The sequence below is a fragment of the Copidosoma floridanum genome, unplaced genomic scaffold (assembly GCF_036245765.1).
Source record: "Copidosoma floridanum isolate Cflo_tuat_1 unplaced genomic scaffold, Cflo_Japanese_pri ptg000014l, whole genome shotgun sequence".
NCBI classification, from domain to species: Eukaryota; Metazoa; Arthropoda; class Insecta; order Hymenoptera; family Encyrtidae; genus Copidosoma; species Copidosoma floridanum.
The window spans coordinates 1,404,029-1,417,566 of record NW_028321891.1 but is presented as its reverse complement, the minus strand read 5'-3'; the positions used below and the strand labels follow the sequence as shown (position 1 = coordinate 1,417,566).

The 13,538-nt window shown below is 36.5% G+C and overlaps 2 protein-coding genes across 2 annotated transcripts; one reads left to right on the top strand and one right to left on the bottom strand.

Moving 5' to 3' along the window:
• The first annotated feature begins 6,621 nt into the window (after window positions 1–6,621).
• On the top strand, window positions 6,622–8,368 carry LOC106646883 (acyl-CoA Delta-9 desaturase-like). Its single transcript, XM_014363056.2, has 6 exons — window positions 6,622–6,753; window positions 6,847–6,977; window positions 7,060–7,111; window positions 7,193–7,346; window positions 7,424–7,606; window positions 7,756–8,368. Exons 1-6 carry the CDS (start codon window positions 6,672–6,674, stop codon window positions 8,027–8,029), a joined length of 876 nt encoding a protein of 291 aa, XP_014218542.2. The 5' UTR covers window positions 6,622–6,671; the 3' UTR covers window positions 8,030–8,368.
• Window positions 8,369–8,805: 437 nt separating this feature from the next.
• LOC106646722 (pancreatic triacylglycerol lipase) lies at window positions 8,806–11,955 on the bottom strand. Its single transcript, XM_014362841.2, has 7 exons — window positions 11,895–11,955; window positions 11,378–11,464; window positions 10,645–10,910; window positions 9,742–10,216; window positions 9,274–9,643; window positions 8,966–9,190; window positions 8,806–8,884 (listed from the first exon to the last, which is right to left on the bottom strand). Exons 1-7 carry the CDS (start codon window positions 11,953–11,955, stop codon window positions 8,806–8,808), a joined length of 1,563 nt encoding a protein of 520 aa, XP_014218327.2.
• Window positions 11,956–13,538: the final 1,583 nt, after the last annotated feature.

The following is a 13,538-nucleotide window of genomic DNA, read 5'->3' as shown; positions in this document are numbered from 1 at the left end:
TTATCCAGTTTGACGTATTATATTACCTACATGAATGATTTCCTTTTTATATTGGAATTAATTATCATTAAGTGTCCAATATAATTACATTTTTTAAGGATATAAACTTTTTTAACTTTATTAACAACGACACCGAGGTTACTGGAATCATTGGAAGCATTTGGAACTGTCTAGCTGAATATTTGAATTTTACGTACGTAGCTTTTGGGAAACGTAAATTTTGTTATTGTTTTATGTTTAAAGTTAAAAATTTTTATATGCGCATACACTTGTACACCTGTAATATATGGCTTCATTCTCCCATCAAATCTGTTTTTTAGTATTAGAAATAGGTTGATAAATATAACACCACCTGTCACTTTATATTTTATGACGTCCTATGTAACAGTCGTGCCTGAAGAATGTCACAATTATTTTGTTTCATTTAAATAAAAAAAAATTTTCACACGACATTTTTATTTTATAACAAAACTTGCTACTTAGATATAAATATTCATTTCTCTTCTATATTTATCAATCTTCTTTTCAAGATTAATTCCTGTAAAAGTGGATAATCATGAAAGTTCGGATAGAAGTAATTATGACGATATAATAAAACTACTTCAAGAAAATAAAACGCTCGTGATTGCTAGAATTGGAATTCTTGATAAATATTTATCGTTATTAGACTTCATGTTACCACTTTGGGAAACCAGGTTGATAAGAAAGGATGCTTATGATCACAATAAAATGCTGAAATATATATACTTAATAAAAATATCATGTCATTTCAGTTATCATTTTTATGTAAAACCAAATTGGGAACACGATAAATATTGGATTATAGATACTTTTTCTGAAGAAATATGGTTTCTAATACTCTTCTTATTGATTTTGCTAAGTATGACAACCTATGCATGTGAAAAATTTTCGACCAACACCTCTAACAAAATTATTAATTATGAACTGCAAGATCATATTTTGTTTACAGTAGCAGTCGCTTCTTCTCGAGGTACAGATTACAAATAATAAATAATACGAGAGTAGTAGAATTTTTTACAGTATAAAATAGTAATTCTTATTCTTTATCTATAATATAGGTCTAATACCTACAGGATTCAATAGGAAATCCAAAGCTATTTTTTTTTTGACGAGTTTGTTTTCGTATCTCATCTTAATAGCTTTTAGTTCTAATGCTATTTATTTAATGATGTACAGAAAACATCTCTCACCTTTTTCGAATCTTGAAGAACTAATGGTTAATACTCAGTATAGAATGATTATTTTTTCTGGTTCTATGGTATGTCAAGATATTGAGGTATGCATTATTTTTAACTATTAAGTGCAAAATAGTATATCTAACCAGTCAATAATACTAGTACATTATGTACCTAGGGTGGAAAAGTAACTATGTCTCGAAATACGATCTAAGAGTTCTTTACTTTCACCCATGGTATTTAAAACGATTGTATCTAATGCTCTGTCGGTCTAAATACAGTATTAAAATGTCATAAGTAAAAAATATTGACTACTTCAGCTATTTTTTTATTTTAGAATGTTTTTATTGAAAAAAAATACAATAAACTTCAACTTCATTATGCGGACTCATATACTTCACTTTTTAAAGATGTTTGTACATCAAGAAAATATAAATTAAGCGCATTCGTAGCTGATGATCGTTACGGAGCTATTGGTACAAAATTTTGTACGCTTATTCCAACAAACTCAAAGTATTTTGAAACATACATAACATCAGCAGTTTTAAGAAGTAGTTTATACAAACGTAGTTTTGATATAGGGTAAATATATTTTCATAAGTATTACGAAAAAATCATTCAAAAATAGTATTGTAGTTAACTCCTCCAGACTAAATGAAAACAATAAACTTTTCATACATCGTTTGAAATAAAATTATAAGCTTGTAATAGATTTTTGATCACTACTCTTATTTTAAGTCATAAAAGTCATAAAAACAACACATTATATTAAATATCAATGTATTTATTTTTACAGAATTTTGAAAATGAAAGAAGCTGGATTACTAAACCTTTTAAAAGGCAGATGGTTAGATTTGCAAACGGAAGACAATGAAAAAAATCTGTTTCTGTCGATTGATGTAGATCAAGTTCATATTATATTTTTAATCCTAATTTCTGGATTCATTGTAGCTTTCGTTGTACTACTAATTGAGAGACTTATGTATAACATTTATAGAGTGAGAATAACGGAATAAATTAGTAAATGAGATTTTTATTAAGAATAATGCTTTAAAACATAACGTATATTATTTAACACTTTAATTGAGAGCTCAAATGGAAATTATGGGATATATTACTGAAAATCAGCATAACTAAAGTTAAAAACCTTAGATTGTTTTAACGAAGCTGGCGGTAGTCACAAAATTTCTAGTTAGGTTCTCAATAAATGTCGTATTTACATCAAATATTTTTCCATGTTCAACATTCTTTTTTATGTGAACTTTATAGATTTTTATTAATTTTTTATTCAGAAATTAGTTTTGACATCATTAGATAAATATTGTCAAAATTTGATGTATCATAAGAAGAAGAAAAAAGTTTAGAAAATATATCATCCGCATGTTGTATAAATTAGTTTGAAAAAATTGTAAAACAATATTTTACGATTAATACGTAAAAGCTGCTTAAAACATCGTATTCTAAAGATGCGCATACTACGTAGTATTGTAATTTAGGTTAATATTGTTGTATAGATTAGTACCTAATAACTCCCAAATTTTTTATTATTTTTCTAAAAAATCAAAAAATAGCGATGAAATGCAGTGCATATTATAATATATTAAATCTGACAATCAATCATGAAAGGAACAATTTGAGCTATAAAATAAGGCAAGATATAATGTTTATAATTGAATACCTATAGTAGAAGTATAGCAACAAATAGAAAAAAAACAAAATCAATAGAGACTACGCTTTGATCGTTTACAAAGTAATGTTGTGCTACCGTTATCTGCAAAATTTATCCTTCGCAAATCAGTAGTACAAACATCATGCGAAAAAGCTATTAAGCTGGTTATTTGAGAAACTTAAGAGAAATAGAAATCATTCAAGTAAAAGTACTATATCAAGGAAGACATGAATGATTGAGTATCAAACGGTTCGTCTGATAATATTATAGTGTACACAGTTACTGAAGAATTAGGATAATTATTATTAATGCAATATACTAATAGAATACTGCATTACCAGCTATTGATGTTAGTTGCTATATAAGTATGTATCATAGTTTTTCATAATTATTTTACTGTTAAATATAATAGCTTCTTTTACTAAGCGTAGGTATGAATTTATTTTGAATTTTTCCAGAAACATTTTGTACAAACAAAATTTAATCAGGAAGTTATGGAACAAAACCTTATCTTTATTTTTCTTTATTTTAATCAGTGTTGGGCTATCAGTGGAATCATATGGGATAAGAGGATTGACAATTTTGTTTCAATTTTTAGTATTCGAGAGTATATGGTTTTTCAAAACAAAATACGAAATGAAATTGAATTACATAATTTTCAAGGACAAGAAATAAGGTTCTTGTATTACAACGTAATGGATTTTATTATCACTAGCTATAATGATGAGTTGAGTTAATTATTAGTATAAACTTTAAACTTACAGGCTAGAAACATTTTTCAATTTTATGACAACGACAAAAAAGTCACAGGAATTTGTGGTGATATTTGGACTACAGTTTCAAGATACTTAAATTTCACGTAAGCTTAGCGTGGTTAAATTGGTTGTACAAGTTATAATTTTATTTATAAAAATTGTAGGATAGTATTCACAAAAACTGATATCCGAACATTAGGTGTCCAAACTTATCCACATAACAACACTTACAGTGGATTGTTGGGGATAATACAAAATAATGAAAACATGATAATACCATTAATGGAAGCATTTATTCCTCGACTGGAAGTTGTTCAATTTACGGTACCTCTTTGGAAAACACGGTAAATTATCCCAATAAAAATATCATTTTTTCATATGCTATCACAATTATACATGAAGTTTATATATTTCAGCCATAGAATGTTTATAAAAACTTATTCAAAGTACAAAACTACATGGATGTTAGATCTCTTTTCATGGCATATATGGTGTTTGATTCTTATTTTTTACATTGTTTTAAGTTTTATAAGCATATTGTCTCATCGTATGATTAATACCGAATACAAACAATTAATATCATCTGTTTCTGACCATTTATTATATAATTTTGGTGCACTTTGTAATCAAGGTAAAATAAAAACAGCAATGAAAATATATATTTTATAACTTAAAGAATAACTTTTCAAATAATGTTTGTATAACAGGTGATGCATTATACCTATCCCAGAAAAAATTAAAAATCCAATCATTTTGTATAAGCATGTTTTCATGGCTCATAATAACATGTTTTACATCACAACTCATAGTCTATGTGACTGAAACTGTTTTGGAGCCACCTTTCGAAAATCTTGAAACTCTTTTTAAACACACAGATTATACAATTTTATCTGAGAAACACTCAATTGTTTACATAAGTTTTGAGGTAAATGATATAACTATGCAACAGTATAAATAATGATAATATGATTTAAAATAATATTAGTAATAATGACTGTAAAAAATTTTATGAAATATTTTATAAAACAGCAAAACTATAGACCAATTTACAGCCGTATTAAAAAAATGAATCGGATCAAATTTTACACAAGTCACAGATATATGTGGGATTTGGCTTGTTCAAATAAAAATAATTACGCTATACTCCAACACGAAAGTATTAAAATGGATGATAACTTAACTTGTGAGCTTAAGCCTGTAGGAGTAGCTTACATAAAAACGTGGATGGTTGCAGGTTTGCCCAAGAAATTTATGTTTAAAAAAAGTATTGATATCAGGTAAAGAAATTTACATTTGATACTCGTAATAAAACTTTTTTTTTTTAAATGTATTAACTAAAAACAAAATTAGTGATTAGAAACAAATTAGCCTACAGTAGTTATGTTCTATTGAAATAATACATCATTGGTAATCCTTTCAGTATTATGAAATTGCACGAATTTGGAGTTATCAACGTTCTAAAATCTCGTTGGCTAAAATCTGTCGATACAGACATAAATGTAGATAGATATTATTCTCCAATTGAGCTAGATCAAGTTTTTCTATGTACGAGCATGTATATTTGTAGTTTGTTTGTATCAATCGCTATTGTTTTAGTTGAAAAATTAATTCATTCGTGTGATATTAAAATTTAAATAATCATACTTTACTTGTAACTTAAATTAGCTAATAAGCGATTATAACATAAAATAATATAATTCTTAACGATAATGATTTTTTTCCCATTTTTTTATGCCTTACTTTAATACCTACACCTTCAATATCTGATGATTTATTGTAATCTAAAATGTATATTTATTTCTAACCATTTGATATTTAAAAATAAGTTTTTAACTTTAAGTGGTGTCAAAAAATGTTGCATAATTTTAAATGTAATAATAAATATATAACAAAATCAATTCGATAACTAACAAAATTTCTTACACAGCTTAGCATAAAAAATATTTTAAATAAACAGATTTCATAGAAAGATGTATGTAATGAATTTAATTTACAAGTTTTACAAGTATATTTCTAATTGACAATAAAACTACTATGTTTCTTACTTTACACCAAGTTTGACGAATCCTGCTTATACTTTGTATTATTTACTTTAAATCTATCATTAAATAATTTGGTAGCGTATTAAGATATTTACCTAACAAAGAAAAACTGAAACAAAACCATCTAAGGCTTTTATGTCCAAGGTAGTAAAAGTGAAAAAATCATGCAAATGGTAAGAGTTCATCGTTCCTAATGGTGTATTGTACATTGGCTAGACACGGGTGATTTTAATATTTGAATTTCATCAGAGCCTGTCTGTCAAGGTTCGCAGATATAGCACCAAAAATTTTTCATAGTGATGGTAAAAAGAGGGGGCATACGTGACTACGGTTGGTTTGTTTACACCAGAATACATATATAAGTGTGGCTCTAAAAATTTCGTCACAGTGACTTCCTCGTACCGTCGAGTATCGATTGCTGAGCAGATTAAACTCAGCAGTATACGTGTGCAGGTGTCATAGATCACATCTTAAGTTCCTAAGTACGAGTAAAATGTTATCGTTGGTGTTTTTTTAATTGGAGTTTTTAAAAAGTTTATTTAAAGTTTCAAATGTTTTGATATCAAAGGCATCTTTGACAAATAATAGTCGTCTTTCATGAAAGACGAAGTAATAAATTACTAAAAAATGTGAGTTTTGGAATCCAAACATATATTACATAATTTTTTAAATCAGTGAGTAACTGTTCCCTGTCAATTTTTTTTTTTTTAATTACCTCAAGTTGAAATTTTTTTCTACGATAAAAAGTTCGTAAACGTGTGTTAATTTGTTGAAAGTTTTAGTTCTAAAAGTATTATATTGAGTTATAGATACATTAAAAAAGAAGAAAATGGCTATTGATAAAGAACTCCACTCTACATCAGTGAAATGCGCCAAAGAGGGCCAAATCATTTCAGATTTAAAAGAGCATGTGGATGAAGTAAAAACAGAAAAAACTACAGACATACTAAAAGAAGAAAGCAAAAAATGGATTTTTCTTCGAAAGGATGTAAAATGGGTGAATGTGATTATGATCGTTCTCGTCCACGTACAAGCAGTTTGCACGTTGTTCACTTTCCCATACATTCAGCATGGCAAAACTACCTTGTGGAGTGAGTTTATTTTATTTTTTATTTCACTCAAAAACTTTTTTTTTCCAAAATCGTAAAAATGATTAATAACATAATCATTTTTTATTTTCTTAGCCCTTTGTATCGGTTTGATGGCGGGTTTTGGTATCACGGGCGGAATTCATCGTTATTGGAGTCATAGATCCTACAAAGCTAATACGCCGTTAAAAATCATCCTAACAATTTGTTACCTAATGGCTGGTCAAGTAAGCGCGCGAAAATTAGTGTCAGCTCTAATACTTGGATCTCTTTTTTTTTTAAATACGTGAAATTATTGTTTCCCCTTAGAACTCAATGTATCAATGGGTGAGGGATCACCGAGTACACCACAAATATTCAGGTTGATATTTGACACATCCATTTTGATTTATTTTTTAATTCATTTGAGCTCAAGTAATGAAATTGTAATAATTCTAATCAGAAACTGATGCTGACCCTCACAACAGCAACCGCGGATTTTTCTTCTCGCACGTTGGTTGGCTTATGCTTAAAAAACATCCTGAAGTTCTTAGAAAGGGCAAGCAGATTGACATGAGTGACATTGAAAATGATCCCGTTGCCTCGTTTGCTGAGAGGTAATCGAAATAAAAGTTTGTTTATTTATCGAGTATGGATCGACCGATATAAAAGACCAACTTTTTTTTTTTTATAGATATTTTATGCCCTTGAAACTTATGGCCGCCTTCATTATACCTATGGTCGTGCCGGTCTACTGTTGGAATGAAGATTGGTACTATGCTATTGTATCTCAGATAACCAGATATGTATACGTGCTCAATGCCACGTGGAGCGTTAATAGCTTTGCCCATTTCTTTGGTAATAAACCGTACAACAAGTAAGTTTCCAGCGTAACTGTTGACCAATGCATTTCAAATCAATTTTTTCGAATACCTAAAATCTACATCGCGTAAAACTTGTGATTCGTATTTTAACGTTGCATAAATCCTTAAATTGATTAAAACAATCACCTTAAATGAATTGCAGAGTCATCGCACCAGCCGAAAATACATTTGTGTCTTACATCGCGTTCGGCGAAGGTTGGCATAATTACCACCACACTTTTCCCTCGGATTATAGAGCAGCCGAGCTTGGAGGAGGACGAGTCAACAAGACTACGAAGATAATCGATCTGTTCGCAAAAATTGGGTGGGCCTACGATCTCAATGTTCCCTCGGATTCTCTCGTCAAAGCAATCATTGCTAATCGAGGAGATGGAACTCACGAGAGCTTGAGAAACGAGACCTCGAAAGACAAGTAAACCTGCCAAAGACTTTGACGTGCGTGAAAAATAATTTTTACAACATCCAAGTGTCAATGTTTTTTTTTTTTTTTTTTTTTTTTTTGTTTTTTACTATAATTTAGTTATTTAATTGCGAAGACTCGATCGACGGTTCTCTCATTTATCACGTGGTTACTACATCTCAATACGGTTACATTTTTTTTTTAAAACATCATATTCATTTTTGCATCAATTGGATACATCGTGGTGTGTTTTATTTATTCCAAGTATGCATCAACTTTCATTGTGATGATGACCACGAGAGACATTTCAAATAATCTTTTCGACAAATCGACATAAAAATTGTGTACATACATGTCTAATTGTTATAGTCAATATTAATAAATGTTATTGAAAACTCATAAATAGATGTATATCTTTTTTTCCACGTGCATCTCACATTCAAATATATTCATTTATAAATATACATTCAGCCCGTTTGTATAAATATTCATGTTGGTGTTGGTCTATTGGTGAGAATGTCACTAATGACGCAAATTTGTTATATAAGCCGACAATTCGGCTTGTCGAGCTGTTGAACGATGGACGGAGCGATTGTGAAACAAATGCAAATTTATGTTCCCGAACGTAAAAAGTTTTTTTTCTTTTTTCTTTTTCCTTCTTTTTACCAGTAATAACAGGCTTTTACAAACAAGCGTTGCTTTTAGCCACCAAAAGATGACGGTGATAAATAAATCCACACGGAGTCGACGCTTTCCGTGAAAATAATAATTTAACTTAACGCGACATTGTTACTATTCACACAGCTGGCTTGTCAAGGTCACCCTCTCCTCGTTCGAGCCCACCGCAAAAGTCTCGCTGCAGGATTGCCACCTGAAAAAAAAAAAAAAACCAACTTTGGTACTGCATTTAAAAAAAAATCGACACCACGACTTTTGCACTCTCGAGAATAACCTGTTGCCTCTCCGGTCCTCCAGGGCGATCTTGTCCAACAGCAGAGTCTCGAAGAGATGCGGCTCGGGCGCGTCCTCGGGAACAACGGCCTCGAACCTAATGCCGACTCGAATGTCGGTGGCGTTAGCTCGAAAGGCATCAAAGTCGGCAGCCTTGATGTCGTAAAACGTCGGCTGGTTGCTGTTTCGATTATTCAAGCTCGACAGCGGAGGCAGGGCCGACTGGCTAAAATGACGCAACGAGACTTTTTTGTTTTATTTTTCGTTTCTCCTCTCGAACGCCCAATGTATCGACAACGAGGGACTCACTCGCAAACGACGTTAAAGTCGACCGTCCAGCCATCGCCGGCCGCCCTGATCCGCGCCAGTCCCCTCGGTTTGATCTCGCTATCTCCAAGCTTGACGGACACTCGAAGGGGGTAGCCGCAAAAGGGCGGCTCGGCCCTTGTGGCCAGGTAGTACTGCCCAGCCGGTCCCCCGCGATCGGCCGCGTAGCCCATCTCCGGAGCGGCTATCGTGTCCTCCGGTGGGAAGCACGAGCCAGCAGCGAAGCTTCCGTAGCGGCGCTTGCACGGCCAGCTCTGAAACCTGCAAGCACCCAACTGGCTCTGCAAGCTCTCGACGAACAGGAACCAGGAGCGCGCGTGGCTGCAGGCTATGTGGATGTCCAGGCTGTCCTCTGCGAGAGACAGAGACAACGTCGCTTATCAACTTTGTCTTTCTTTATCGTTTCGAGCTTGGCTGGGGGAATAAAGAAAATCGGAGCGAAATCCAAACCGTTGAAGTGCGTGACGACGACCGAGTTTTTGACGTCGTTGCAGCCAGGCTGCTGCCTGCCGCCGTTCGGGAAGAAGTCGACGTGTCCGATGGGCTTGAGGAGGCCGAAGCCGTCGGTAAAGTCGGCCGAGCCGTCGCTGTGAATGACGTCGACGAGCCTGGCGTCCGACTGGTCGAGCTTGCGGGCCTTTTCCCGGAACAGGTGGTGCCGGAAGAACGGGGAGGCCGGGTCGAGGCCGGTTATGCGGCCGAGCAGGAGGTTGTGCTTCTTGAGGATCTCGGAGGCACAGCCGGCCACGTGGGCGCCCAAACTGAAGCCGACGAGGTGCACGTCGCTCGGGTCGACGCCCATTCGCACCGCGTCCAGCAGAACGAGGCCCAGTTGACGGCCCACTAGCTCCGTGTTGGACACTGCTGTGCCGTAGCTCGTGCCCGCGCCCTTTGCCCAGTCGACCACCACGACGTTGGCGTCCTCCTGCGGGCATTGCACGGTGATAACCCAATCTTGGGAGTCATTTTTTTTAATGGGTCATTTGCTTAGAGTCTAGGGGGGGAAGCTAAAATTCAACTCATTTCGATTTACCGAGAGAGACTTGCGAATTTTTGGAAAATATGGGACCTTCCGCTGAGAGAAATAACTCATAAAAATTTCGGTACTTAAATGGCAATCTGATGCTGTTCCATCGTCTAAAGACTCTTTACTGTTTGTACAATAGAAATTACGGTCCAAAATGGCAAAAATCAGGTTACCAAAAGTAATACCAGATTACCATTCTAGGACGGTAATTTTCATTATTTTTTTCTCCGAGTGCGGCGTCAAACGACTTTGTGGTTGAAAAGTCCTCGTCACCGACACTTGAAATTTTTCGATACACAGCAAATGGTGCTTTTTTTTTGTCTCACCAAGTCGAGGAAGGCTTGGATGCCGACGACCGCCTCCTCGTTGATGCCGTTGCCCTTGTAGCCGTGTATGATGACTTTGAGCTTCCTCGTGGCGTTGAAGCGCGACCGGGTCATCGAGCGCAGCTCGTCCCCGTACTCGAGCACCTCAGGCTCTTTCCTCCGTTCCCGCGTGTACAGGAAGAACCGAGTGTTTATGACGCTCGGGTGCTGGGGCGGCCGCTTTATGGCCAGTGGCTGCTGACGCTCGGGAAAGCAGCCCAGCAGATCTATCAGGGACAGAGAACGATTTTACCACTGTACAAATAACGCGTCCTTTTTTTCGGCTAGTCATCGCTAGGAGGGGAAAGCCAAAAAATGGACTTTAAGCAAGTTACAGCGTAGGCTTGTGTAAAAAAAAAGATTGTTATTAGAAACTGAGCTGTGGGTTAGAAGCAGGGCGATAGAAAGTGAGATATCCCGGTGTTTGTTTTTTTCATCGAAGAACTGCCGAGTTCTCTTGACCTCGTCACCGAGTGCGGGTCCTAATTCTGTTCTACAAACACGCCACCGAGTGTTTTGACACGGTTTTCGATAGTTACACACATTCTTAACGATTGTCGGGGTAACAGTGGGTCATTGGGTGATTATTATTCATGAGTGGCCGCAGAGAGAAGTCATTTTTGCAAAAAACACTACACGACTATACTATTTGGCGTACAACTGTATACCTGTACTCATCTGCGTGGTGGCTTACCGAAGCAAACTTTTTGGCCAACATCGTCACGATTGCCCAACCGCCGGTGCATCATTAGCATACGATTTCTCCTCTCGGGTAACCTCCCTGAAAAATACAAGACGGCTTTTTTTAAACCCAATTTTTCAACATCTCGACAACCGATAAATATTTAAGTTTATTTCCGGGTTGTCGTGTATTATTCCCTTGTCTCGAACTACGTGGAAGGGGAAACAAAAAAAAAAAATGGAAAAATCTGTGATAACGCGATTAAAGGCTCCTTCGTCCTCGTCGAAATTCCGGCAACTTTTTACGTGGATATCCTTCACTCGTGCGTGGCTGAGCCGATTTGACATAACTTGCACGTCATCGCACAATACATATATATACAATTTGTTGAGCGAGAGAAAAAAAAACAACACCATCAAACAAAAAACCACTATACAACAAACTCGAAAGCAGCCCACGGCCACGAGGATATCTCGCGCTCTGGTAATAGAGAGGCACGCGCGCGGTGGGTTGTTGCGAAATTTACCGCCATTGAGCCGAATACTGCCGACGGAGAACAAAATCGAGAGCAGAATCAGCGATCGTCGCATTGTTGCTCTTGACCCTGAACCCCGGCTTTTCGGATTTCGTTCCGTAGCTGCTTTGGGCTCGTGCACCGCGCTCGGCCGTACACTTTTTCTCTTTCTCCGCGAAACTTTGCCCAAACACCCGCTTGGAAAATACTCACTGACTGAGAGTGCCGGTGCACCTGGCTGCACGCGCTTATTTTCCTTTCACCGGGCGACTCTGACCACCTATGCATACATCTCTCTCTCTCTTTCACTCTCTTTTTTTCTTTTCCTTCCTCGTTGTTGCGGCGAAAAATTTTTGCGGTCTCTTCTGGAAATGTCCCGCGTGTATGAGCTTTCCACTCGACTGAAAAAACCTTAAAGAACAATGGGTGCACCCGCGAAATCGAGGTCATACCCGCCGATGCGTCGGCGAGGCCACCGGCGTACTCCGTACTCTTGGGTGTATCATTACGGGAGAAAATTGAAGAGTAAAAATCAACGCTAGTGGTTGGCAACTGTAATTTTTTTTTCCCATTCCGTTGGCATTTTCATTGATTTCGAGACTGTTTGCTTTTCACTCATCAATCGGTAAGGCTCGCCATTAAAATAAGTGTAAAAATCGTTGAGGGCATTTAAAGATTTCGAATCACATGTATGATTCGAAGAGATTTTCACGAAATGTTACGCGAGCACCTCGCGAGGCAGCGACGAAAAAATCGGCCGGAAAATCGGCCGTTGGTACAATAATGATTGATAAGCTGGGTGAAAGCTAGACGGCCGGTCAACTTTGTTGCAAAATGCTGCACCTATATCTAGCCAAACCGCACAGTTGGTGCTCCCTTTTTTCCCCCGTTTGTGGGGAAATCACCGATTGATAAGCGTAAAAATCGGTGACGCAAGCGCCGAGCTCTTCTGGCGGCAAACAAACTTTCCGATGATAGAAAACAAGTGGCTTTTTGTTTCCCCGTTTCTTTACGTAACGAAAAATAAACCGGGGGATTCGTTCTAGCCGTGCCGAAAAGAAAAGTTACGGGCCCGAATACATGAATATTAAACAACGTCCTCCGCGCTGCATACGTGCATCCCGTAAGCCGTCACCCGATGGACAAAGGATGAGCAAAAAAATAACAAGTGAAAGCACAGCGAATCCTCCCGCGTGTGAATAATAGAGCTCGCGTGAGTTGTGTTTTTCCAATGACAACTTCCGAGCAGTGGTATACAGATTCCCGCGTTACCGACACCCGTTCCCATAATATCGCTGTACACGCGTTCTATCCACATACCTACACATAAATGTATGCACGGTGCAGGCACTTTCGCCTGACCGCAATCTCTCGCACGCGACTGCAACAGAAATGCAAGCAAGTACCCCCGAGCCGTCGTGTTGTGCAACACCGAGCCCAAGTGTAATATATACATGTACATGTGGCGCGTTGAATTTGACGGGGCACGCGTGTGTAAGTACAATATATAATGTCTTTCGGTTGGCGCGATCCGCAGGTGCTTTCACCGGTCATTAAACCGCAGCCGCGGAGCATCGGCGCACCAATATGCTTTCGGCCAAGAGCTGAAATTAATGATTCCGAAAAAGACGACTCGTCGAAGCAGTTTACATTGTACCC